The following is a 25,082-nucleotide window of genomic DNA, read 5'->3' on the forward strand; positions in this document are numbered from 1 at the left end:
GCAATTCATTCATTAATAAATAATGCTAGGAATAGCCGTGGAGTCAGTGGATCGGAAAAAATAAATTTATCAGATAATTTAGATGAAATAATATTGATGATTGACTTCCCACACACTTGACCCCCTCTCCAGACCCAGAGTGTCACAAAGACAGCGCCTTTAGCAGCAATAAAATTAAAAGGGTGTGTCAAACAGTAGATTTTAGCTATGGTTCCAACTTCTATATAGCGTCTTCAATTTTTCGACAGAGCCAATTTGCAATTTTAGTAAAAAATATCCTGCTTTAAGTTTGGTAGTCGCCAACAAATGGTGCCACCGTTTATTAACATCTCTTTTGCGCACTTCCGTTGCGAATTTAAATTTAATCCTGTTTCTGTATACATTTATAGCGTACAAAATTGAAATTCGACATGTAAAAAACCAAAATCAGTATCGCATTTTTTTTTGTCTTGATTAAATATGTATTTTTAAATATTCTACAGCAACTATCTAAATCAATAAATACTTTAACACGAAGAATGCAACGCAGAAGAAATGAATTAGAAAACTAGAAATTAATTTATGCCTTTGAACACGAAATTGACAATTTTTGATATAAAAATTCTAATGATGCTCCGTATCATGAAACAATTCACGAAAATTCATTTGGAGCCACAGTTGGATTGTATTCTAACCAATAATTGATGCAGTCAGATTTTTTGTCATCCCATTCAAGTCAACGAGTGCTACGAAACCTCGTTTCAATTACTGATAGTCAGATTTTAGCGCGTTTCGGCCTGGAATTTCGTTATATCTATAGCCTCATTTTGCCTATATCTATTATTCGTATAGAGGGTGCGAAAGTTCAAAAATGCAGTTTTAAGGCCACCGTTCTCAATTAAATATGATGAAACTTGCCTCGTGTATGAATTCTCAGTGATGCGGCGCGTCAAGGAACTTGTGGATGTGGTCGAGGAGCGAGTTGTCGGGGGTGGCGGAGGCTCACATGGCAAAGGCATCGAGGGAGCGTCTCTGGTCAAGCGGTTGGCGCAGCAGGGCGGCCAGGAAGGCGGCCAGCATTGAGGCCCCCTCTGGGGGCAGCCGCTCCGTCCTCGCCTCCAGGTCCGCCTTCTCGAGGCTCAGCTGCTCCACCTGGCGCCGGCGCTCGTCCAGTTCGCGACACAGGTGCTCTGTCTTGTCGTGCTGCATGGCTCGGCGCCCGCCGCCAGCTCTTGGTTGCGTGACACCAGCGTCTGCACCACCTGCACCACCCCAATTCCAAGAGCCCATTGCTCCGAGCAGTTGGCCGACGATGTCAAAGACACAGACGAAGTTGGCGATGGACAATCGCACGTAAACACGTAATCCTCAACTGCGAACTCGAACAACGCATCGTCCGTCCACTCAACGTTCAGCACCTAAACGACAACAATTTTAATTATTAACAGACGCAGTTTAGCCGCAAAAAACGAAGAAAATCTTCAAAATCTAAACTGAGAAAATAAAAACCACATTTAACGAGTATTTCAACCGATTATTTAAACTAAGTCAATGCTCGTGAAGTATTTGTTGAAAACGTCTCATTTACCTTGTAAATTCAATGCTAAGAATCAGCGGTGGCAATACATCTCATTTATTTAAAAAATAAAAAATTCTTTCGCGGTGGTTTTTAACTCATAACTTAAGCTTGAAAAACGGGATTAACAAAAAAAGAACAGTTTCTTTACTCGGAGAAGCACAGCCGTCAGTTTGAGATCATTTCCGGGCCAAAAACCTTTGCCGAACACCCGACCGCCGACCACCAACGGCAACAAAAAGGAAGGCTCTTTTGGCTTGATTTATAGACCCGATTATTGTTCATTGTTTGGTATATTAAACATGAACACAGACAAATAAAAAACTGGCCAATTGAGTAACTGGATCAAAATCTATCAAAACTGATGCAACTGATAATGCGTAAAATTTGTTGCTGCCAGCGAGCGGACTGAAAAATTAATCGGTCATCGGGTGAGCGGAGATATCACGAAAATAGAGCTCGCCGAGGGTAAATTAACACACATCAAGCTCGTTTATAGTTCCAATTTCCTACCTTGATGCCGAAGCCACTCGGAGGAAGAGCCAGGCATTAAAAATCTGTCGCCAAAATTGAGCCTCTCGTGCGGCTGGTGGGCATGGGTATGTTGTGCTGGACATCCACATACGAAAGAATCGCTCTCAGCGACGGGCGGCGGCCGCAGGGTCGGAGGTTGCACCTGCATGTGCTGCTGGCGGAGGCTACTGCTGCTTCAATTTGCCGATATCCTTGCAAGCCCGCGTTATGATGCACTTGGGAAATGTCGGCCTCGCACCCTGTGAATCAGAATCTGGCTGAGCGAGTTCCAAACCGCCTCCAAGCCCTTCGACTTGTCCCGCACGCCGTCCGTGGCCTGCCACGACCCTCGGTGGCCGCCTGTTGGTCGCCGGCCACTTCGCAGGCCTCTTAATCCTCGATCACGGCACGGCTGCAGACCAAAAACAATTCTAAGCACAGCTGCTAAAATGGCGACTGGCCTAAGGCCTCGCAAATCTAGCTTCATGCAACTGCCGCTGGCGCCGCTAATTTCGCTCCCGATCGACAGCTCTAACAGCAAACAGCGCGGCAAGATTTAAAAGTTTTATTTTTCGTATAATGGCGAAATTAATGAGTTGAGAAGCACCAGACGCACGAATGACAGGAAATATATCTGTATCTGCCGAGTGGAACATAATAATTCGCGAGTGTGTTATTATGACGTCACGTAGGCGGCTGCACGGCAATAAAAACGCGTGTCCCGCCGGTAATAAAAGAAACGCCGCGCACTCGTGTTAATTGAAGGCAGGGAGGAGGCGCGCGCGCTAGTTTGTGCATAAATCGTGCGTCCGCCGCCCGCAATAAATCTCTCAATTAATCCGCGATTTGTATTCTCGGAAAGCGCTTTGAATATATCATCGAGTCAGCTAACGAAACTTACACACACCAAGTACGCGGCGTGGAAAACTCGAAATTTCATTTCCCGCGGGTTTGAACGTCGGCCTTTGTGCAGCAGCGTTTGCGCTTTACATTAAAAGGCAGGCCACTGGAGACCTACTTGCACGTCTCAAGCAAGCAAAGCCGACCTGCTTGAACACCCGCATCGATTTTATTACGTGCCTTCTTCCCTCTACAGTGCACATAAGATTAAGCCAAAAAATAATTAAGAGCTTTATTAATTGGCTTCATGATTATCAGCTCGTTTCCCTCCTCCTGAGATTTTGTCAATTTACTTGAACAACCCTGCTTCAATACGTAATTCCTCTTTAAAAAAATAAATCATTTCATTGGGACGATCAAAAAAATTGTCTACTTTTCGAGACAAACACTTTGTCTTATTCATACAAAATTTAGAAGATCAAAACGGCCCCTACGAGCGAATAGGGAACGTTCCGAATTGCGTCAACTGCCAGAATTATTCACACGATATGCTTGTGACGCAAAGAAAGGACTAGAAAAATGCATCAGTAGGCATCGCGTGCCGTCTCGTCTTCCACCGACGCAATTGAACGCAATAAATTTAATCAATTCAAGTGCCGAGGGGATTGAACAAAGTACAAAACTCACCGATGACGTTCAGCCTGGCGCTGGCCTCGACGCGGCCGACGTCGTTCTCCAGGGTGACTCTGAAGAGGCCGGCGTCCTCCACGGTAACCTCGATAATTTCGACGATGCGCAAATCGTCCTTCTCCTTGATGGTCAGTCTGCGCGACGGCGTCAGGATCAGGCCGTCCTTGTCCCAGGTCACCCAGGGCGTCGGGTGGCCGGCGATCGCGCACTGGAACCGCACTGTCGCGCCCTCTTCGACGACCTTACACTACAACAACAACCACAATTTCTTAATATTGATTTTATTAATTTTTAACAAAATGAATTTTTATTACAGTCAAACTATTTAATTTAATTTATAAATAATGTAAGGACTAAAGCTTAGAAATTTATTTTTATAGAATATTTATGAGGTGATTTTTAGCCTGGAGCTAATCTGATTGGCTAGTGTAAAGCTACGACGACCATCCCTGCTGGAAAAAGGGAAAATCAAAAAGGAAAAGGGAAAGAGGAAAAGGGGACAAGAAAAAAGGAACAGCAAAATATGAAAAAAGTAGTGTACTCACCCAAAATGTGATGGTCCTCGATAGTCGCCTGTCACGGCTGCAGACCAGCACCGCGCACGTCTTCCTCCAGCCGATGTCGCTGCCAGACTGGAGATGGAGGATGGAGACTGCCAGTGCCAGTGCCAGCTGCCAACCACGCATGCGCACTTGTGCATACTGTGCTTCGCTCCGCCTCTTTATTCCCATGCACCTCGTTTTGCGTGTGGACAATTAAATCAGCGTGCAGTAACTCGCGCTCGCCGCTTTTCCATCATCCTTCCGAGACAATTTTATTAAAATTTTACAAGTTTTATTTTTTCAAACTATTGGCAAGATCAAGAAACTCGATTTAAAATTCTCTAACAAACAATTTAGTTAATTCAGCGGTTTATATTAGTATTATAATTTCATAATTTTCTAATTTCTAATATATGAGTAACTCGTTTTTAAATTTCACGATTATAGTAGTTGAAAAAAATATCTTTTATGGGGCATTTTATCGATTCAAATGGTAAGTTAATAATTTGATAATTGACGCAAAAAAAAATAAAGTTAAACCAAGAAACTGAAGATAAATTGGCAGTTGATAAATTAAATTCACCGGTAATTTGAGTATAAAATAGTCAAATTCAAGTATTTTTACCTACTTGATAGTTCCAAAATTATTATGCTTGGTGACATCATAATATAAAACCAATTAAAAAATCTGGATAAAATGTGCTCCCAGCGACGTGAATTTAATAAATTTAATTGATCCCCAATTTAAGCGATGAGTCTCTTGTAAAAGGCATACCACCTATTAGCAATTAAAAATATAAGGGGCACTGCTGGGGAATGACAATTTACATAGAAATAGCCAGCCACACTCTAAACTTGGCCATAGGTCAGCAAATAAGCCAATTGTTTAAGAAAGCGCTGCAGTGTGAAAATATTAATTTTGAAGCCAAAATCCTTCAAATATGACCGCATTTTGGCGATTTACTTGGTCAGGGATCTAACAGCTGCTTTGAAATAAATTAACAAAATTTCAGTTGTCAGAGATCAAATTAAATTTAAAAAAAATGAGATATAACAATGATAAAAAAGAAAAGGGATTGAGATTTAATAGATTCACTTACTCGTCAGTGAAAGGAATCAATTTGCGCAGTGCTATCAGTTTCTGCTGCTTTTCAGTGTAGGACAGGGCGATCTTCAAGTCGCTGAAACAGAAAAAATAATAATTTGCAATGTGCGTGACTCAAGAATGGGGTGCAAAGCCAAAACTTTAAATTTTCGCACGTTTTTTAGGAAAGGGAAATATCAAGACGACATGCCGACACTTAGTGAGCATTCAAGCCCTAAATCTTAACAGTTCTTTGGTCACAATGTGGTAATTTGTAGATGAAAGTTGACAATATATATTTTTAAATTAACTAATAAAGATTGCAAGCACGTTGTTGCCCCAACAACCACCATTACAAATTTTAAATTTAGAATTCAAGCCTTTTCCGAATTTTTATTCCTCATTTTGTGAGAGTTCAAATTGAATCATATTTTAATTCAGGAATGTTAGGAATTAACGTTTAGAAATAATTAGAGAAAAGTGAGATATCACTTTGTTACAAACGACACCTCTCAGAATTTTTCAAATTTTGGATTCGGGCCATTTCCAAACTCTAACTTTCTGCTTCTCATTTTTGAAGTATGTATTTTTAATGTCTCGTTTAATTGAAAATTGTTGCTCGCACTTTTTGCAAATCGTAACTGGTCCTGAATTTTTTATATTATTTTAGATGTATTATACAAACCCTGCACCATCAATTTGAAAGCCAACTTTTTAAAGGAATAATAGAAAAACTGAAATTTTAGAGTTAAGTAAAGAGTCTCACCTGGGAGGAACCCTGGTGGCGGGCGTAACCTGAATGCTGGGCGGCTCAGGCTTCTTCAGGGCGTCGGCCTAGCTTGGAGGCGGCCTGACGTTGACGCGTTGCACGTGCTGCCGAACGCTGTTGGGGATGAGATCGCGCGAAGGTGCCACGTTCCGGCTGCTTAAGGGGTTGCCGACAATCGCCCGAGCGGGTGAGAAGTGCGCCGCCATGCCGCAAGCGCCGAGGATGCAGCCCAGTGCTCCAACCAGCTGGCCGACGATGTCGAAGACACAGACGAAGTTGGCGATGGACAATCGCACGTAAACACGTAATCCTCAACTGCGAACTCGAACAACGCATCGTCCGTCCACTCAACGTTCAGCACCTAAACGACAACAATTTTAATTATTAACAGACGCAGTTTAGCCGCAAAAAACGAAGAAAATCTTCAAAATCTAAACTGAGAAAATAAAAACCACATTTAACGAGTATTTCAACCGATTATTTAAACTAAGTCAATGCTCGTGAAGTATTTGTTGAAAACGTCTCATTTACCTTGTAAATTCAATGCTAAGAATCAGCGGTGGCAATACATCTCATTTATTTAAAAAATAAAAAATTCTTTCGCGGTGGTTTTTAACTCATAACTTAAGCTTGAAAAACGGGATTAACAAAAAAAGAACAGTTTCTTTACTCGGAGAAGCACAGCCGTCAGTTTGAGATCATTTCCGGGCCAAAAACCTTTGCCGAACACCCGACCGCCGACCACCAACGGCAACAAAAAGGAAGGCTCTTTTGGCTTGATTTATAGACCCGATTATTGTTCATTGTTTGGTATATTAAACATGAACACAGACAAATAAAAAACTGGCCAATTGAGTAACTGGATCAAAATCTATCAAAACTGATGCAACTGATAATGCGTAAAATTTGTTGCTGCCAGCGAGCGGACTGAAAAATTAATCGGTCATCGGGTGAGCGGAGATATCACGAAAATAGAGCTCGCCGAGGGTAAATTAACACACATCAAGCTCGTTTATAGTTCCAATTTCCTACCTTGATGCCGAAGCCACTCGGAGGAAGAGCCAGGCATTAAAAATCTGTCGCCAAAATTGAGCCTCTCGTGCGGCTGGTGGGCATGGGTATGTTGTGCTGGACATCCATACGAAAGAATCGCTCTCAGCGACGGGCGGCGGCCGCAGGGTCGGTGGTTGCACCTGCATGTGCTGCTGGCGGAGGCTGCTGCTGCTTCAATTTGCGGATATCCTTGCAATTCAGCGTGACGATGCACTCGGGAAAAGTCGGCCTCGCACCCTGCGAATCAGAATCTGGCTGAGCGGGGCCCTCTGACTTGTCCTGCACGCCGTCCGTGGCCTGCCACGGCCCTCGGTGGCCGCCTGTTGGTCGCCGGCCACCTCGCAGGCCTCTTAATCCTCGATCACGGCTGCAGATTGAGACAGTACTCACAGCTGCAAAATGGCGATTAACCTCAGGCCTCGCAAATCTAGCTTCATGCAACTGCCGCTGGCGCCGCTAATTTTACTCCCACTCGCAAGCTCTAACAGCAAATAGCGCGGCAAGATTTAAAAGTTGCATTTCGTATAATGGCGAAATTAATGAGTTGAGACGCACCAGACGCATGAATGACAGGAAATTTATCCATTTAAGGCGAATGCACTTGAGCTTTGAATAAAAAAACAACAAACTCAAACTGCAATTTATACCTTTTTCAATAAACTGCGATTACTAAGCGCTGCACTTAATCGCTCGCTTTATGCTGCCGAGTGGAACATAATAATTCGCGCGTGTATTATTATGACGTCACGTAGGCTGCTGCGCGGCAATAAAAACCAGTGTCCCGCCGGTAATCAAAGAAAGCTGCGCACTCGTGTTAATTGAAGGCAGGGACGAGGCGCGCGCGCTAGTTTGTGCATAAATCGTGTGCCGCTTGCAATAATATCTCTTAATTAAACCGCCATTTGTATTCTCCGAAAGCGGGAAAGTCGTGCTCGAGACCGTGATTAGCCATTTAGAGAGTAAGAGGTGCATTTCTTTCACCGCAACTCTTTCGACACGAAATTATGATGTCGACGATGTAACATATACGTGCTATTTGGAATTTCAACAATAAAATAATAAAATTTAACAAAAACAATTACCAAATTCGGAATTTTAAGCAAACTAGAAACGTCCTTGACGAAATACGTTCGAGCCGAGAATGTGCTGGAAATAAATTATTGGAATTTGCTACTCACTCCGCATGGAGGATGGTTTGCTTCTGGATGGGGTGCTGCGTGGGACGGACTCGGTATACAGCAGGCCGGGCGGTCGGGACAGCTGGCCGCTCAACAGGGCGTCTTTCTGCTCGGGCACTGCAACAACAACCACCAAACAACTATAGCTTTTACCTCAGTAAAAAATTAAGTGCTCGGAGCTTGCTATAAATCAAATCTCTGAAAACGCAAATCTTTGCATTGCGTAACGTCTTTTTTCCCTTCTCCAATAATGTACCATCCTTGTCAAAGCTCGTGTGTTGAGAATGTGATTTGTTGGAGAATTTTTTAAAACCCATTTTACAATATCCTGCCAGATATTTCAAGATAGGACCGGTTTGAATTATTTAAACAGGCTGGACAAAGCGAGTGAAAAATTACACGATTTTAAATTAAATAAATCCGAGTTTAAAACTTATTCCCTTTTAATTTGTACGCCCGACATTCACCGAAGAAATTAAATTAAAAACTGCCAGCGGTGACGTCTCAGAGGAGAACGCTTCCAGAATTATGTCCGGCAGCGTCCAAAAGAATCAAGTGGGTCAAAGGGAAATTTAAAGGAGAAAGGAAACAGCAGAGTTTTACCCAACTGCGCCAGAGACACAGGCGGGGTCGCCCTGCTTATAAAAGAAAGAAGAAACTGTACACACCCAAAATGTAGCCGTGGTCCTCGATTTCACCTGGTGATCGCTGGCCGCCTCGCTGGCCCCTCAAACACTACTGCTGCAGACCAGCACCGCACACGTCACCCTCCAGTCGCTGCCAGTAATAAAATAATGACTCTAATGAGTAAGGAGAGTAGAAACGGCAGTTTTAAAGGTCGCGCGTACCTTGGCCGACTTTTCCAGCTTCTCGTTGGCCTCGAGGAGCTGCTGCTGCAGCTGCTGCTTGTCCACCTCCAGCCTTTCCACGGTCAAGTGCTGCGTGTCCAGCGACTGCCGCAGCCCCTCCAGCTCCTTCTGCTTTTCGTCCAGCTTTATCTGGATCTCGACGATGATCTTCCGCTGGTCCTCCAGGAGTTTGTCCTTCTGACACAGCTCATTGATCTGTAAACAACAATTTTACGTTTTTTTATTGTAATTATTTTGCAGCGTGCACTTTTGAGTGCTCTGTTTCCGCGGGTTCACACTATTGAGGGCAAAAGAGGGAAGCAATTTGAAATATTGGAGAGGAATGAGCATTAAATTAGTTGATGTTTGTAACAGACTGCCACTGGATTTATTTTAGACCATTGGTGATTTTTCTGAAACTCCTGACTTCAATTCCGCAACGATTTTAATTTATAAATGGTTCCAAATTTCAGCGTTTTTTTTAATTTATTCACTTTTTAACGTAGCCATAGACTAGCACCGCGCACATCATCCTCCAGTCGTTGTCGCTGCCAGACTGATGACAAAGAATAAAGACTGAGACTGCCAGTGCCACCGCCAGCAGCCAACCGCGCATGCACACTTGTGCATGCTGTGCCTGGCTCCGCCTCCTGCTTCACATGCAACACGTTGGCGTTTGGCCCGCGAAATCAGCGTGCACAGCACACACTCGCGCTCTCCTTTCATCCTCATACCAAGACAATTTAATTAAAATTTTACAAGATCAATTTTTTCTAACTATTGCCAAGTTCAAGGAACTCGATTAAAATTTTCAAATAAATATTTAGTTAATTTTACGGATTTTGTAAGAATTTTAATTTGCATAATTTTTAATTTCTAATAAATTAGTAACTCATTTTTAAATTTAACGATTATAGTTGAAAAAATGTCCTTTGTGCGGTGTGAAAAATACAAACTTGCGACTCTAGCAGTATTAATATTTTCAAGCAGTAATTAGATCTCCGTGTGTCTCAGAAGTGACAGTAAGCATATTCTGAGCATATGAACCAACCGTGCAATTAATATATTTTCCTAATTTCAGCCGAATCAAAACACATTACAGGACAAATTAAAAAAAAAACTGGATCAATCAGTTCAGAGACCAAAGGAGTAGTTTTAATTCAATTTAAATATTTTCCAATTGCAATATTCTTAAAAACGAAGGCTCAAAAGGCTAGTCTGAAAGAATCACTCAAGCTCACATATTTGAAACCTGCCTTATATAGGAACACTTTTGATGTGCTTTTTATACGTTTAAAAACGGTAATAGATATAAAAATTAAAAAAAAACGCCTTAAATATCAAAAATGGTTCACGAAACTCAACCTTTGATCTCAACCGATGACCTTAATCATCCTGGAGAGTAGCTCTTTCATTTTTAAGACTTTCTAAGAGAAAAACTCGCTTTTTTAATTTCAAATTAAATTAAAAAAACAAGCGATGACCACTCTAAAATTACCAAATACAAACAAAATTACATAAAACTGTCTTAGAACTAACTTTTAGAGACTTGTCTGATTTTTTACATTGGGTTTATTAAAAAATAATTTTCAAATTGTTCCGCATTTAACCTGACAAAAACCAGATATACGTAGTAGTTCAGACTATCTGGTTTGAGTTTAATACATTTTATTTAGCTTTTTTCCACTATCAGTTTTCGCAACAAAGAAAACCATTTTTCCAAACCTTTTAAATCGCTGCCAGCACTGTTGGGGCTTGTTTTCCTCAGCGGTTGGTGGATTCTAGAGGGCATCAAGCGCCTTGACGATGCTGTCCATGTGGATCAGCTGGAAGAAGCGTTCGTGCGGCGTCTCTAGCGTCACGCTGCGCAATGGGTCAGCGTGGCCAGCCACTCGAGCAGGTCCTTGCGTCTTTGATTCCATCCTATATGTGGAATTGGACAGCTCCTTGCCTTTCAGCAAGACAAACCTATGATAGGCAACTGGATAGTTCGCAAATTTTAAAAATAATTTCTTTTTTATACTTGGCAGGGTTCTTCGTGGCCCCAAAAAAGGCTTTGCCGCCGTCTGCACCGCCTCGAAGGTGCTTTTCCACGCCTGCGACATGCTGTGCGCCGCCGTGACGAAGCAATCTGGGGATCTCAAATCCGATGCCCGCGCGCCTCCTTCTTCGCTCAGCCACTGGCGCAGCGCCATCTGCTTGCCCACACTCGCTAAACCACCTAACAAATCAATTAAATTTTTCTATTAAATTATCTGCAAGAGTGATAAAGATAATAATTGATTTTGAGTTGAGGCAAATGATGGTGTACAACTTCTATTTTAAAATAAAAAATTTTCTACGCACAACTGATAATGACGCTGAGAAATATTAAAGAGCTAATATAAATAAACCATCTAATTGAGAGTGGAATTTGCGAGACAGAAAATTACATTTCCACTCAGAGATCTAATAGTTCAAAACAGCAGCCATAGAGAAATTTCACAAAAGAGGCAAACTCGCCGGTCTGGCATAGATAAGCAAGAACTGCTTTTCAATCAAATTGTGCGCGCGTGTCTATGGGAGAGTGCAATCGCAACACCAATTTACCGCTTGTTACACGGAACTTTTGCTTGCCCACTGCGTGACCTGACAATTAATTAACAGAGCCAGCTCCGAAGAGGCTCGCTGGTCACAGCACAGAGCTCGGCCCTCTATTTTCCACTCGAATTGTTACACCTAGCAACGTATTTACATATTTTATGATCGCCGCTTGCTCTCTGGCTTGGCGATTGCAATTTTTTATTTCAGTTTTTAATGCAGAAATTAGCGGCCAGTGCAGAGTACGTCGTGATTTTCAAAAATTATTAATTTATAAATAATCCTGACATACCAATTATGATATTCAACATTTTTAAGGTAGTGTTTTGCCAACCATCTCGCTCTGCGACACAACTGCTCTTTAATATTTCTGTTTGAACAATTCACAGCATAGTGGTAATTGATGCTCAGGACCGGTGAAATTAGATTGAAAATTTTCATCGGTGTCAGACGGTGCCTGCGGTTGTTGCAGCTTCACTTCATGAATTGCATGCAACATATGTGTCATATCCTGCTCGCAGCTTTTCTCAGGGAATTGACATTTTAAGGAATCGTCGAGGGCGTCATGCCAATTTACTCGATAGTGCTCAGCACCTCCTGCTACAGCACTCGACGAACCGCAACTGGCAGATGCAGTTCCCGCACTGCGGCCAGATCAAACCTCGACGCCGCCTCCGGATGCTGCCTCATCGCCTCGAGCTGCCACACCACAAGTTCCGGCTGTGCCCGCTGCGATTCCAGCTCCTCCAGTCCAACCTGGCCTTCGCCAGGGCCTTCTGCGCGGTCAGCTCGGCCTCCTTGAACTGCTCCGTCGCGTCCACGCGCCGCACCAACTTCTCGTTGCGACGCATTCCGGGGTCTTCCAGTCAGTCTTGGCCAATCCAGATCTTCCTTCAACTCCGCCGGATGTTGTCCTCCAGGTCATCTCTGCGGTCCTCACCAGTCCTCTTCGTCTTCCACGTCCAAGTCCTCCAGATCCATGCCAGCGTATGGGAAAGCAGCTCATTTTATTAATTTAGCCCGAAATCTTAATCTGGTTTACAAATCCATTGAAAAATACATAAAAATTATGTTGAAATTCAAGAATTTTAACTTTCAATTTAAATTCGCTGAATAAAAATTTAAAATACAAAGAAAACACGGTTAAATTTGAATATATTTCAAAGAAAAATAAATAATAAATATTGAAATGCGATAAAATATAATAAAATAAAATTCATTACATTAATTCAGAACTAAGCATTAAATCTAACCAAAAAATTATTTATATAATACTGATAACCATTTGAAACAATAAAATCTAATTTAAATTCCATTTATAAAAATCCCAAGGCATCCTTATTATTCAGCTAAAATTCAATAAATAAAAATTTAAATGATAAATATTAATATAAATAGAAAAAAATAAATTATTAAATTAAATGTAAATTTAAATAAAATAATTAATGTTATTGTTTCATTCTAAAAATTATAATCGTGTTGAAATATTTTTCGGCGTTCCTTTGAAGTGCAAATTTTAATTCATTAAGCCTTCTCCGTAATCACACAAAAATTGCTCTATATCAATTTTAAAATTTTCAAACTCTAATTTCATCTGAAACCACCAGCAATAAAATGTTATTTCCTCTAGGCGAGCGCGTTTGACTCCATTTTGAAAGCTAAAAAATATTAAAAAATATTATTTACAGCGTGAAAAACAAATCTGTGCTTCTGAGGAGATTGAGATCAGTCTAGAGATGGATTTTGAAATTCTGATTGCTAAAATCCGGGATCAGGCAAAAATTAAAAAAATTGTTTTACACGCGATTTTGAAACTTTGAAACGCCGAATCTCGGGTTCTGAGCATCTCAATTACCAAATCTCACTACCGTTGGACTCGTCTCAATCTCCTTTGATCAGGTGGAGGGTTTAAAAGGTGCTTAAACTCATCCCCTTTCATCCCCAATGCCACAATTTTAATACTAAGCGACTGCCGTTCCTGTTGTCGCCGCTCCTTGTTTTGCATCTTTCGAGCTGTGTGACATCTTATTGGCAGAGAGCAAGCTCCCCAAAACCGATTTGTTGGTTAGAGCAGGTCAAGTCGAGTGCAACGGTGGGTAATTTCTTCAATTGTGACCCTTAAAACCCGAGTTTTGGAATTGGAAAAATGACGAAATGAAACAGAAATGTGCAGCTTTTTGAGATTTTTGGTATTTCCACCTACAAATCTCGGGTTCTATTGAACAGACTTGCAGAAACTAACAACCATTGCACTCGACTTGACCTGCTCTAACAAACAGGTCGGTTTGGGGAGCTTGCTCTCTGCCAATAAGATGTCACACAACTCGAAAGATGCAAAACAAGGAGCGGCGACAGGAACGGCGGTCGCTTGTTATTAAAATTGTGGCACTGGGGATGAAAGGGGACGAGTTTAAGCTACTTTTAAACCCTCCAACTGCTCAGAGGAGATTGAGACGTGTCCAACGGTAGTGAGATTTGGTAATTGAGATACTCAGAACCCGAGATTTGGAGATTCAAAGTTTAAAAAAACGCGCAAATACAAGCAATCTATTTCATTTTTCGTGATTTTTAAAATTCCTTATCTCGGGATTTGAAAACCAGAATTTCAAAAACTACCCACCGCCAGACTGTTCTCAATCTCTGGAGCACAAATGGGTTTGTGACGCTATATATTTAATCTTGTTTTAATAATTTGCTTCCAAAATGGAGACAAATGTAATTTCGCCTAAGATAATAAAATGTCATATACCCGGAGATTTCAGATGAAATGAGATGTTGAAAAAAATGTAATGTGATATAGATAGAGCATTTTTGTGCGATTACGGCGAAAGGTTAGTAAAATAAAAATTGCGCTTAAAAGAAACTTCGAACAACATTTCAACGGGATTAAAAAATTTCAAATAAGTATTATTATTAAGTATTTTATTTGAAAATGTTTTTAATTTATTAAAGAATTTTTAATCTATATTAATATTGAAAATATTGATTTTTATTTATTTAATTTAACCTAAATAATATTTATGCCTTTTAGGATTTAAATAAATTGAATTCAAAGTAAATTTAATTGTTTGAAATGGTTATGAGAATTGAATAAATATTTTTTTTAGTGCGATTTAATGATTAGTTCCGAAATAATTAACTGCTATTGATTTTTATTGATTTAACCACATTTTAAAGTTATTTACCTTACATTTCTTTAATTAAAATAAAATTTAACAGGTTTTTCTTTGTTTAAAAATTTTTTTAAAGCGAATTTGAATTGAATGAAAAATATTTTTTAATTTCTCGTTATTTTTATGATTTTTTGAAAGGATTTGTAATCTAAATTAAGATGTCTGGCTAAATTAATAAAAGGAGCTGCTTTCCCATGGGCTAGAATGGATCAGGATTTGGACGACTCGTGGGACTGGACTGGAGGTGGAGGACTGGCGGACTAAAGGAAGGACAGGAGCAGCGAAGACGTACCGGAAGAAGGAAGAACCAGCAGAGAAGGACGGAGCGGATCAACGAGGCGCAGAAGGCTCTGACGAAGACCAGGTCGGACGCGGCTGAGCAGCCGTCGAGCGCGGCGCCGACGAGTTCATGGTGGCTGGTGGCGGTGATGGTGTTGATGGCGGCGGCGGAAGGTGCGGTGGTGTCGGCGGCGGCGGAGGTTGCGGCGGCGGTGGAGGTGTTGGCGGAGTGGGCATTTTGAGGCGGTGGTACAGGACAGATCGAAACGGAGGCGGCTAGTGGTGGAGACGTAGAGCTGCGTGCGCAGCGAGGAAAGAGGTGTGGGCGGCTGCTGGAGGCATGTCGCGTGCGGCAGTGTTATAGTTAAAAGGCAGGCCATTCGAAACGCTGCTTGCGCACCCGCATCGATTTTATTGATTTTTCCCTCTGCTGCTGGTAAGATTGATGCGAGAAAATTAACAAAAATAAATCTCATCGAAAATTTGCCTTTTGGTTCGTTTCGAAAAAAGTTTGCCCAACCAAAATGATAAAAGGATAAAATACAAATAAAAAAACTATGAAATATGCATGAATAGCAAACAAATCCAATTCCCTTTTGTTTTCATTGCTGTTAAAAAAATCACAGTCAATGAACTATCGCATGTTATTTCCAACGCTTGGAAATTTTTCTTTTAATAATAATATATATAATAAATATTAATGCGGTAAAATTAAATATTTTACGGAAGTAAATTTAATCTGTCATTCACGTCAGGGAAATGCTCCATTTCTGGTAGACTCTCGCTCATCATTGCTCTCTCGTCGGCTCCAAATATTTTGCAATAAAAAACTGCAAACTAAATAGAGCACGGAATAAAGTTTGCAGAAGCGTTGGCCGAAGTCGCAACTCGGTGTCGGCTGACCGACAGGAAAGAGAGTTTGCCTGCAGCGCGTTTGAACGCAGCGCACGACACAAAATCGGCTTCTGCTATTATAAATCAAAATAGAGCAATAGATTTGGGCCAAACAATCAATTCTGTGCGAGGTGTAGCAGTCGTTCGTGCAAAGGTTTGGCGGCGATTTCAGCGGCGAAGGCAAATCCGAGGAGCAGGAAGGCGAAGGCGCCGGCTTCTGCTCGTCGGCGACGGCGCGGTAGTCGGCCCTGTCGCCGAATTTGCGCACGTCTCGCGCCTGCCACAACGCAAACGACGCAATTCCACGCTCGTGGCGCGCTGCAGTTGTGTTCACGTTTGCTTTTTAATTTGATGCTTCGTTTCATTGGCACTAATTATTCTAAATTGGTTCTAATTTAAGCAAACGCAAAAAAATCTTGATAATTTGGTGTGCGTTAATAGGTATTGTGAAAAAGAAAAGAAAATGTTTCGACGAGCAGGTCATCTTTAAATTGAAAATCCTTCTTCGATCCAGCATAATTAAGTTTGAAAAGAATATGCTTGCTCATAAAGTAGCAGACCGAAACCGACACTGACAACTGACTTGCTCCAAGAGCGCAACGTGGAGAGTCCAGAGCGCGTGTCTCTATTTTTAACGTGCGACAGCGACAAGAGAAACACGACGCAGTCTCCCGCTGAGGCAAAACTGACGCGTGTTATGCAACCGGCGAAATACGCGTGCTGCCCGGCACAACAAACAGCACGCTCTTCACATTCGTGCACATTCATATTCAGCGCTAACAAACTAAAATTTACCCCGCTTGCCCGTATTTGTTGTCAGTGACGTCACAATCACAACAATAAAAAAGAGCTACGTGTCTATTTATCTCAAACACCCAAAAAATGCAGTCAACAAACCAACAATTAATCTGTTTCATAGTCGCCGCGAATTTGAGTGTTCATTGTTGACGGAAAGAATTTGAGAATTCGGTCTTTACGTTTCAACGCGCGGACTTCCTGCGCGTCCCTGATGTCCCTGAAGAGCAGTGTGGCCTCCGTGGGCGTGACGTCGGGCGTCAGGGACCGAGCCCGCTTACGAATCAGGTCAGGAGAGTTTTAAACCGCTTCTTTAACTTCATTCTCGCGCTCTTCGTACCTCGCGTGACTCGATTGCTAATTTTGCGTTATGCTCTCATTGGTTAGGTGCCAATCTGGTATTCGTAATAATCTTCGTCAATGTCAATAAAAGAATATTTAATCATACAGGATTAAATGGTTGCGGATTGTTATTAAAAATTTCTTTCCTCTCCTTGAAAATACTGTAAAAGCACATTTTAAACAAAATTTTTAATTGCCGATGATAAGATGAACACAAACAAGCGGCGCGGCCGCGACTCGCAATGATTAGCAAGCGCCCCGCGGCGCTGCTTCGGCCTTTGCCTCCCGAGCGAGCGAGCGAGAACGCCGAAATTCGGCGCCGCCGCTGATATTCACCGCATGTGTCAGTTCCAATGCCTGCAACAAATATCATGTGTCGGTGCCTTAACTTAATTAATACTATTTAGTTAATTTATCACCACAAATTTAATTAAGATGATTTAGGTCCGCACTCTCAGCATAATTTCAAACAAATTGCTGGCCGCGCGATATAAAGAAAAACACAAAATTTTTCACGATATACTTCTACAGCCAATTTCATTTTGGAGGCCGTGTGTGCAGCGGTGGCGGAAAATCCGCGAGGAAGCAGGTGCTACGTGTCGTGCTTCGTTTTAATTAAATTATAGAGTGTATACACGAATGTTAGCAAGCAGCAACCAAAGAAACCACTCTTTGAATTTTTATCTTGTAAATTTGTCCCATTTTTAACATTATTTTTATTTTCTCGGCTTTGGGACGCATTTCTTGTTGTTTGGCCCTTGGAATTTTCAATACCGATCGTCAAATTAAAAAAATCACGCGGAACGTGGGCTCGGGTGGCGTGACCTGGCGAGGTCAGCCGCTATATGATTGATCGGTTGGAAGCAGGAGGCCTGCCGAGTAGCTGGAGGCCAGCGGCCGCGCGTTTGCGCAGTGGTCGCATAATTATCTCCCTTTGATACGTTCAAAATGGGGCTGGCGGGGATCAGGTACGCGGGTTCTAATGGTTTTAATTGGATCAAAAGCGTTGACGAACTATTTTTTGTGCTTTCCAATGTGAGACAATTGTTCAGACTGAAAAAATGGTTATGCAACGGTCGAATTTTTAATTTAAATTGCATTGACAAGGTGTCAAATTAATTATTTGACTTAAATTGCGGGTTTTTATATCTCGCTCCTTGAGTACCGATGGTTTTGCAATTTCGTGGTGTTGTTGAGGGCGCGTAGCTGCAGCTGGTGACTGGCGAGTACGTCTCGTGTGCACCAGTTCTTCGTGCTGGCCTTCTCCGCGGTGGTCCAGCGCCTCCTGAGTCTCCAGCTGACGGACGTGGCCTCGCTGCCGCCTTCAGGATCTGCACGCTGCCCGCCACATCCGTGGCAACCTCCGCGGCTTCCTCCAGCCTCACTCGCCGCCGCCGCCAAACTCTTCCCCTCGCTCTGCCGCACCACAATTTCCGGTCGTGACCATCCTCCTGCACGACCGGCTGTTCGGCCGTGTCTTCGCCAGGGCCTGCTGCGCCTCGTCGATCAGCTCCGTCCATCTCCGCCAACTTCGCCGCCGCCTCCGCCGACCTCTCCGCTGCCGCTGTCGACGCCACGAACTCGCCGACGCTGCGCTCGACGGCTGCTCGGCCGCGTCCGACCTAGTCTTCGCCACCGCTCCCCGCCGTCCTCTCTTCCGCCGCCGCCATCACCTCTGCCGCGTCCGACCTGGTCTTCGCCACAGCCTGCTACGCCTCATTGATCCGCTACGTCCATCTCCAGGGTCTTCCAGTCCGTTTTCGCTGCTCCTGTCCTTCCTTCAGTCCTCCACCTCCAGTCCAGTCCCTTATTGCGTACTCCAAGTCCTCCAGATCCAGATCCATTATAACCCATGGGAAAGCAGCTCCTTTTATTAATTTAGCCAGACATCTTAATTTAGATTACAAATGCTTTCAAAAAATCATAAAAATAACGAGAAATTAAAAAATATTTTTCATTCAACACAAATTCGCTTTAAAAAAATTTTTAAAACAAAGAAAAACCTGTTAAATTTGATTATTTCATATAAAAATTTCAATTAAAAAATGTTTAAATGTCGCTAAATAAATTAAAATAAATAGCTGTTAATTATTTCCGAACTAAATATCAAATGGTAATAAAAACACATTTATTCAATTCTCATAACCATTTGAAGCAATTAAATTTTCTTTGATCTCAATTTATTTAAGTTCTAAGGCATAAATCTTATTTGGCTGATATTAAATAAATAAAAATAATTATTTTCAATATTAATATAATACAAATAACAATTCATTAACCAATAAAATAAATTACAAATAATATGTTTAATGTTAATATAAATTCGGAAAATTATATTCCTGTTGAAATGTTTTATGGTGTTTCTATCAAGTGCAATTTTCATTTCATTAACTCTTCGCCGTAATCGCACAAAGAATGCTCCATATCACTTTAAATTCTTTTCAACATCTCATTTCATCTTAAATCTCCGGTTATGACATTTTATTACTTTCCAAATCACGAAAAGTTAAATATATTGCTTGTTTTTTACGCGTTTTTTAAACTTTGATCCTCCAAATCTCGGGCTCTGAGCATCTCTAATGCAAAATCCAACTACCAATGGACTCGTCTTAATCTCCTTTGATCAGGTGGAGGGTTTAAAAGGTGCATAAACTCATCCCCTTTCATCCCCAATGCCACAATTTTAACAATAAGCGACCACCGTTCCTGTCGCCGCTCCTTCTGTTTTGCATCTTTCGAGCTGTGTGACATCTTATTGGCAGAGAGCAAGCTCCCCAAAACCGATTTGTTGGTTAGAGCAGTTCAAGACGAGTGCAACGGTCTTTAGTTTTTTATATTCTGACCCTTAAAACCCGAGTTTTGGAGTTGGAAAAATGACGAAATGAAAAAGAAATGTGCAACTTTTTCAGGTTTTTGGTATTTCCACCTACAAATCTCGGGTTCTATTGAACAGACTTGCAGAAACTAACAACCATTGCACTCGACTTGACCTGCTCTAACAAACAGGTCGGTTTGGGGAGCTTGCTCTCTGCCAATAAGATGTCACACAATTCGAAAGATGCAAAACAAGGAGCGGCGACAGGAACGGCGGTCGCTTGTTATTAAAATTATGGCATTGGGGATGGAAGGTGATGAGTTTAAGCACCTTTTAAACCCTCCACCTGATCAAAGGAGATTGAGACGAGTCCATTGTTAGGTAGATTTTGCATTAGAGATGCTCAGAGCCCGAGATTTGGAGGTTCAAAGTTTAAAAAACACGTAAAAAGAAATATATTTAACTTTTCGTGATTTTTCAAATTCCCAATCTTGGGATTTAAAAACCAGAATTTCAAAATCTATCAACCGCTATAGACTCTTCTCAATCTCCTCTGGAGCGCAGATGTGTTTTTGACGTTATAATTAATCTTGATTTAATAACTCGGAGATTTCAAAATGGAGACGAACGTAATTTCTCCTAACGTAATAAAATGTCTTACCCGGAGATTACAGATGAAAAAAGATATTCAAAAAAATTTAAGTGACAGAGCACTTTTAGTGCGATTACGGCAAATGGTTAATAAATTGAAATTGCACTTTACAGAAACACTGAAAAACATTTCAACAGGATTATAATTTTTTCGAATTAATATTAATGTTAAACATTTTATTTGAAAATATTTTTAATTTATTAATGAATTTTTTATCTATCTATATTAATATTGAAAATATTTTATTTATTTATTTGATTTTAGCAAACTATTAATTAAGTCTTAGAATTTAAGTAAATTGAATTCAAAGGAAATTTAATTGTTCAAATGGTTATTACAATTGGATAAATATTTTTTTGTTCGCTTTAATATTTAGTTCCTAAATTATTAACAGCTATAGATTTTAATTATTTTATGAAATTTAAAAATTTTTTAATTTAAATTTATTTACTTGATAATAAAATTTAGCAAAATGATCTTTGTTTTAAAAATTTTTTGAAGCGAATTTGCATTGAATGAAAAATTTATTATAATTTATTGTAATTGTTATGATTGTTTGAATGTATTTGTGAACTAGATGAAGATGTCGGGCTAAATGAATAAAAGGAGCTGCTTTCCCATAGGCTAGAATGGATCTGAATCTGCAGGACTTGGAGGACGCGAGGGACTGGACTGGAGGAGGAGGACTGGCGGACTGAAGGAAGGAGAGGAGCAGCGAAGAGACGGACCCGAAGACCCCGGACACGGACGTAGCGGATCAACGAGGGAACAAGGTCGGACGCGGCTAAGCAGCTGTCAAGCGCGTCGCCGCTGCTGGTGATGGCGGTGGCGGCGTCGGAGGCGGCGGTGATTGCAGCGTCGGAGGCGGCGGTGATTGCAGCGTCGGAGGCGGCGGAGGTGGCGGCGTCGGAGGAGGCGGAGGTGGCGGCTGTTTTGGCGGCGTCGGAGGTAACGGCGTCGGAAGCGGCGGAGGTGGCGGCGGTTTCGGCGGCGTAGTCGGTGGTGGCGTCGGAGGCGGCGGTGGTTGCAGCGTCGGTGGTTGCAGCGTCGGAGGAGGCGGAGGTGGCGGCTGTTTTGGCGGCGTCGGAGGTGACGGCGTCGGAAGCGGCGGAGGTGGCGGCGGCGTAGTCGATGGTGGCATCGGAGGCGGCGGTGGTTGGGACAGAGGAGTCGGCGGCGGAGGAGTCGGCGGCGGAGGTGGTGCCGGTTTCGGCGTCGACGGAGGTGGCGACAGTGGTGGAGATGGCGGCGGAGGTGGCGGCGGCGGCGAAAGCGTTGGCAGCGGAGGGCGTAGTGGCGGCAATGGAGGCGGCAGCGGGCCACGAACGGGAGCTGGAGGCGGGTATAAGGGAAGAGATGGCCATCGAGGCGGTTGCTGACGGAGGCGGAAGGCTCCGAACGGCAGCTGGAGGCAGTAGCGGCGTGCGGCAGCGTTGCGTTTTTAATTAAAAAGTAGGCCGATCGAGACACTGCTTGCACACCAGCATCGATTTTGCACCGATTTTATTAATTTTTTTCCCTCTAGTGCATATTGCGGCGAAAATATGAATAAAAATAAATAAATCATCGAAAATTTATTTGCCTTTTGGTTCGGTTCGAAAAAGGTTTTCCCAACCAAAATGATACAAGGATAAAATACAAATAAAAAAAACTATGAAATGTGCAGCGCTTGGAAATTTTTCTTTTCTTAATAAATAATAATGGGGTTAAAGTATATCTTTTATGCTACTTGCTTCTTTTCGCTTAATTTGGGCAATAAATTGAATTGGAAAGCCGCGCAGAATGAAAATGCTCCGGTTTTACGGACGCTGCTGATTGCGAGAGCGGAGCGAAAACCAAATTTCAGCCTCGCCTCAGCGCAAGATGAGCGAGAGGCGTCGCGGCGTCAAGTGAGAAAAAAAGCAGCTAACAGACCACGCTCGTTATTTTGTAAGCCCTCCCCGGCATAATGATAGTCGAAAACGCACTTTATAAAGTGGGAAAAAGATTTTTGTAGAGGAATGAATTCAATTTAGGTACATCCAGAGCGCACAACTGGAGCCGTTTCATTTTATTTACGATGAGTTATAATTCGTGACATCGGACGCGCGCTTTCGAGAGATAATGAAAAGAGGAAAACACCCGTGGGAATAATCAAGAGCTGCCTACGCGAGTGCGTGTGTATTTTATTATTGTTTTCTTTTAACGCGGCGCACGCGAGTGCGTGTTTTGCGCCGGTAGCAGAAAAGTAATTAACTGTGCGAGCAAAGGCAACAGAAGCCGAGACTCACTCTTACGCCAAAACAGGTGGAAACACACTCGAAACGCGCCTTCGAACACTCAACAAGTGACACCAGTGCATGACCGCTTGAAGATAAAATCAAAATTAATTGAAAAGCCCTTTCAACGTTCAAACCCAGATTTATTTTGCTGTTCATTTGAATTAAAAACAAATATCAATTTACATCGTGAGAAATAATTTAAATAATTCGCAAAAATACGGATGCTGGACGCTCTTAACGAGGGAAAACGGACCAAATTTGCATTTGATTAAAAATATTCAAAAAACAGAGGAGCAGTAAAGAAGGCCATTTAATTGGTGTGTCGTTCCAGATGGAATTTAATTAAGCTTTTTGTGAATTTGGACAGGCGGAAGGCGTTGACTCCTTGTTAATTATGAAAATGCGAAAAGAGCGGCTGCCTGCTGCTGCACGCGTGGGACGCACACACTTGTATATATATCTTAATTGCCCCGAAAATGTGCGTAATCGCTTTCCTCTTTCGCGATCCGAGAAAATATCGTGTTTCCACATGACTTAATTTCACGTCAGATGACGCCAATTAATGTAAAAGAGACGGATTAAAGCAAATTAAATGCATTTTTCATCTTGAAAATATTAATTTGCAGTGACTGCGAAAGTTTGAGTTAAAAATGATTCATCAGGGGTCCGCAACGATGAATATTTTCGATTAAATTTGTTCTGTGGAACGAAAAGACAATTGGAACGTTTGGCAAAATGCATCATCTTGGCGCGCGCACTTCGGGTTTCGCCAGCTCATGCAATGCAAATTGGTTACCATACCCGCCCGCGCCAGCATTTTGCGCTAAGCGAGACCTCTGCGCCAGTGCACGGCTGCGTCCAAAGGGCAACCCCATTTCCTGATCTTTTCCGCACTCGAATCGAACCGAGACGACGATTGCGATTCGTGAAAATTGTTCTGTCCAGAGTGACGCAGAAGAGAGTCGGCCCCGAATGCAGATTGTGCGCGACACTTGCTCACCGCGAGAGCTAGTTAGGCGCGATCCGACAATTTCGCAAAATGTCACCAAAAAGCGAGCACTCGGCTGAAGTACACGGGCCTGGCCATATTTCTAAAAAGCCGCAGGTTGCTGCCATTTTGCACAATTTTCTATACAGAAGATTGAGATTTAAGTAAAGGATTGCGTGTAGAGCGTGTTGCGTGGCTGTCGTGACATGATAATTTATCCCAATTGGGAGCGTGCGCGTAACGAGAACTCGCCTAAGATAGAAAACGGCGTGCGCCTTACAATTAGAAGGAATGTGCACTGGCACTGCCGCTCACAAAGATTTGCTCTGCTTACGGAGAAATCGCAGTGCGAACTGACAATTTGGCGCCGCCGAGCCACCGACAGCGGCCGGCCGACACATATTGCTGTCCTGCCTACCTGCCTGCCTGCCGTGGCCCAGTCTCCAATCTCTCGAATCCGCGTCCGCCACTGACGGCACACCGACTTTGGACGGGCGTCCCGAATTCTAAACACGCCACACGCGACGCTCGCCGCACCGGCAAACTCACGCGACACAGTACTATTTTCTAATTTCCTCACGAACAAAAGCAGTAACCAGCTCAGATCTTTAAAAATTCCTGATGTGAGGATTTGAAAGGAAATATCTAAAAATAAAATGTGGAGGAAAGATGTTTTCGTTACGACTGCGCAGAGCAATTAAAAAGGGCGTCTTCAAGAGTTAAAAGCCAATCAAAATCAGATCAGAATGTAAGGGAAAGGGAAGACTGATAATGAATTTTGCCACTTAGTTGAGATGATTAAGGATGATAATTAATTATTTCTGTGTAGAGGATTATTACAAATGTCAACAAAATCTTTTGATCAAAGAAGTTCTTTGTACTTATAGTAGATAATGCCTGATCAAAAATAAGTATTCAATTTAAAATTCTTTTCTATTAATCGCACCTACAATTTTGCAGCAATTGCATTTCCCAAATCCGTACAATCGTCCGATAATTTCACAAGAACGGAAACGCAAGATTGGCCAACGCAAACCGCGATTCCATCTGCAGGCCGTTTAAGCTGCTAAGGTAATAATCACACGGCAATTAGTGCAATTTTCGCGAGCCACACGATCCAAAATAAATCGACAAAGCAGTAGAATGAAAACAAAAAAGATGACTTTGTACTCACCCTGAGCCAGACGGCGCGGGGTCGCCGATCACCTCGCAGTGGTAATCTGCACAGTGT

The 25,082-nt window shown here is 42.3% G+C and overlaps 1 protein-coding gene across 1 annotated transcript; it reads right to left on the reverse strand.

Annotated features, from left to right (window-relative positions):
• Positions 1 to 3,551: 3,551 nt before the first annotated feature.
• LOC135940432 (leucine-rich repeats and immunoglobulin-like domains protein 3) lies at positions 3,552 to 7,419 on the reverse strand. Its single transcript, XM_065485305.1, has 5 exons — positions 7,026 to 7,419; positions 5,991 to 6,354; positions 5,241 to 5,321; positions 4,144 to 4,398; positions 3,552 to 3,839 (listed from the first exon to the last, which is right to left on the reverse strand). The coding sequence occupies exons 4-5, from the start codon at positions 4,327 to 4,329 to the stop codon at positions 3,558 to 3,560; spliced, it is 468 nt and encodes a 155-aa protein (XP_065341377.1). The 5' UTR covers positions 4,330 to 4,398; positions 5,241 to 5,321; positions 5,991 to 6,354; positions 7,026 to 7,419; the 3' UTR covers positions 3,552 to 3,557.
• Between the last annotated feature and the right edge of the window lie 17,663 nt (positions 7,420 to 25,082).

The sequence above is a fragment of the Cloeon dipterum genome, chromosome 3 (genome assembly GCF_949628265.1).
Source record: "Cloeon dipterum chromosome 3, ieCloDipt1.1, whole genome shotgun sequence".
Taxonomy (NCBI): Eukaryota; Metazoa; Arthropoda; class Insecta; order Ephemeroptera; family Baetidae; genus Cloeon; species Cloeon dipterum.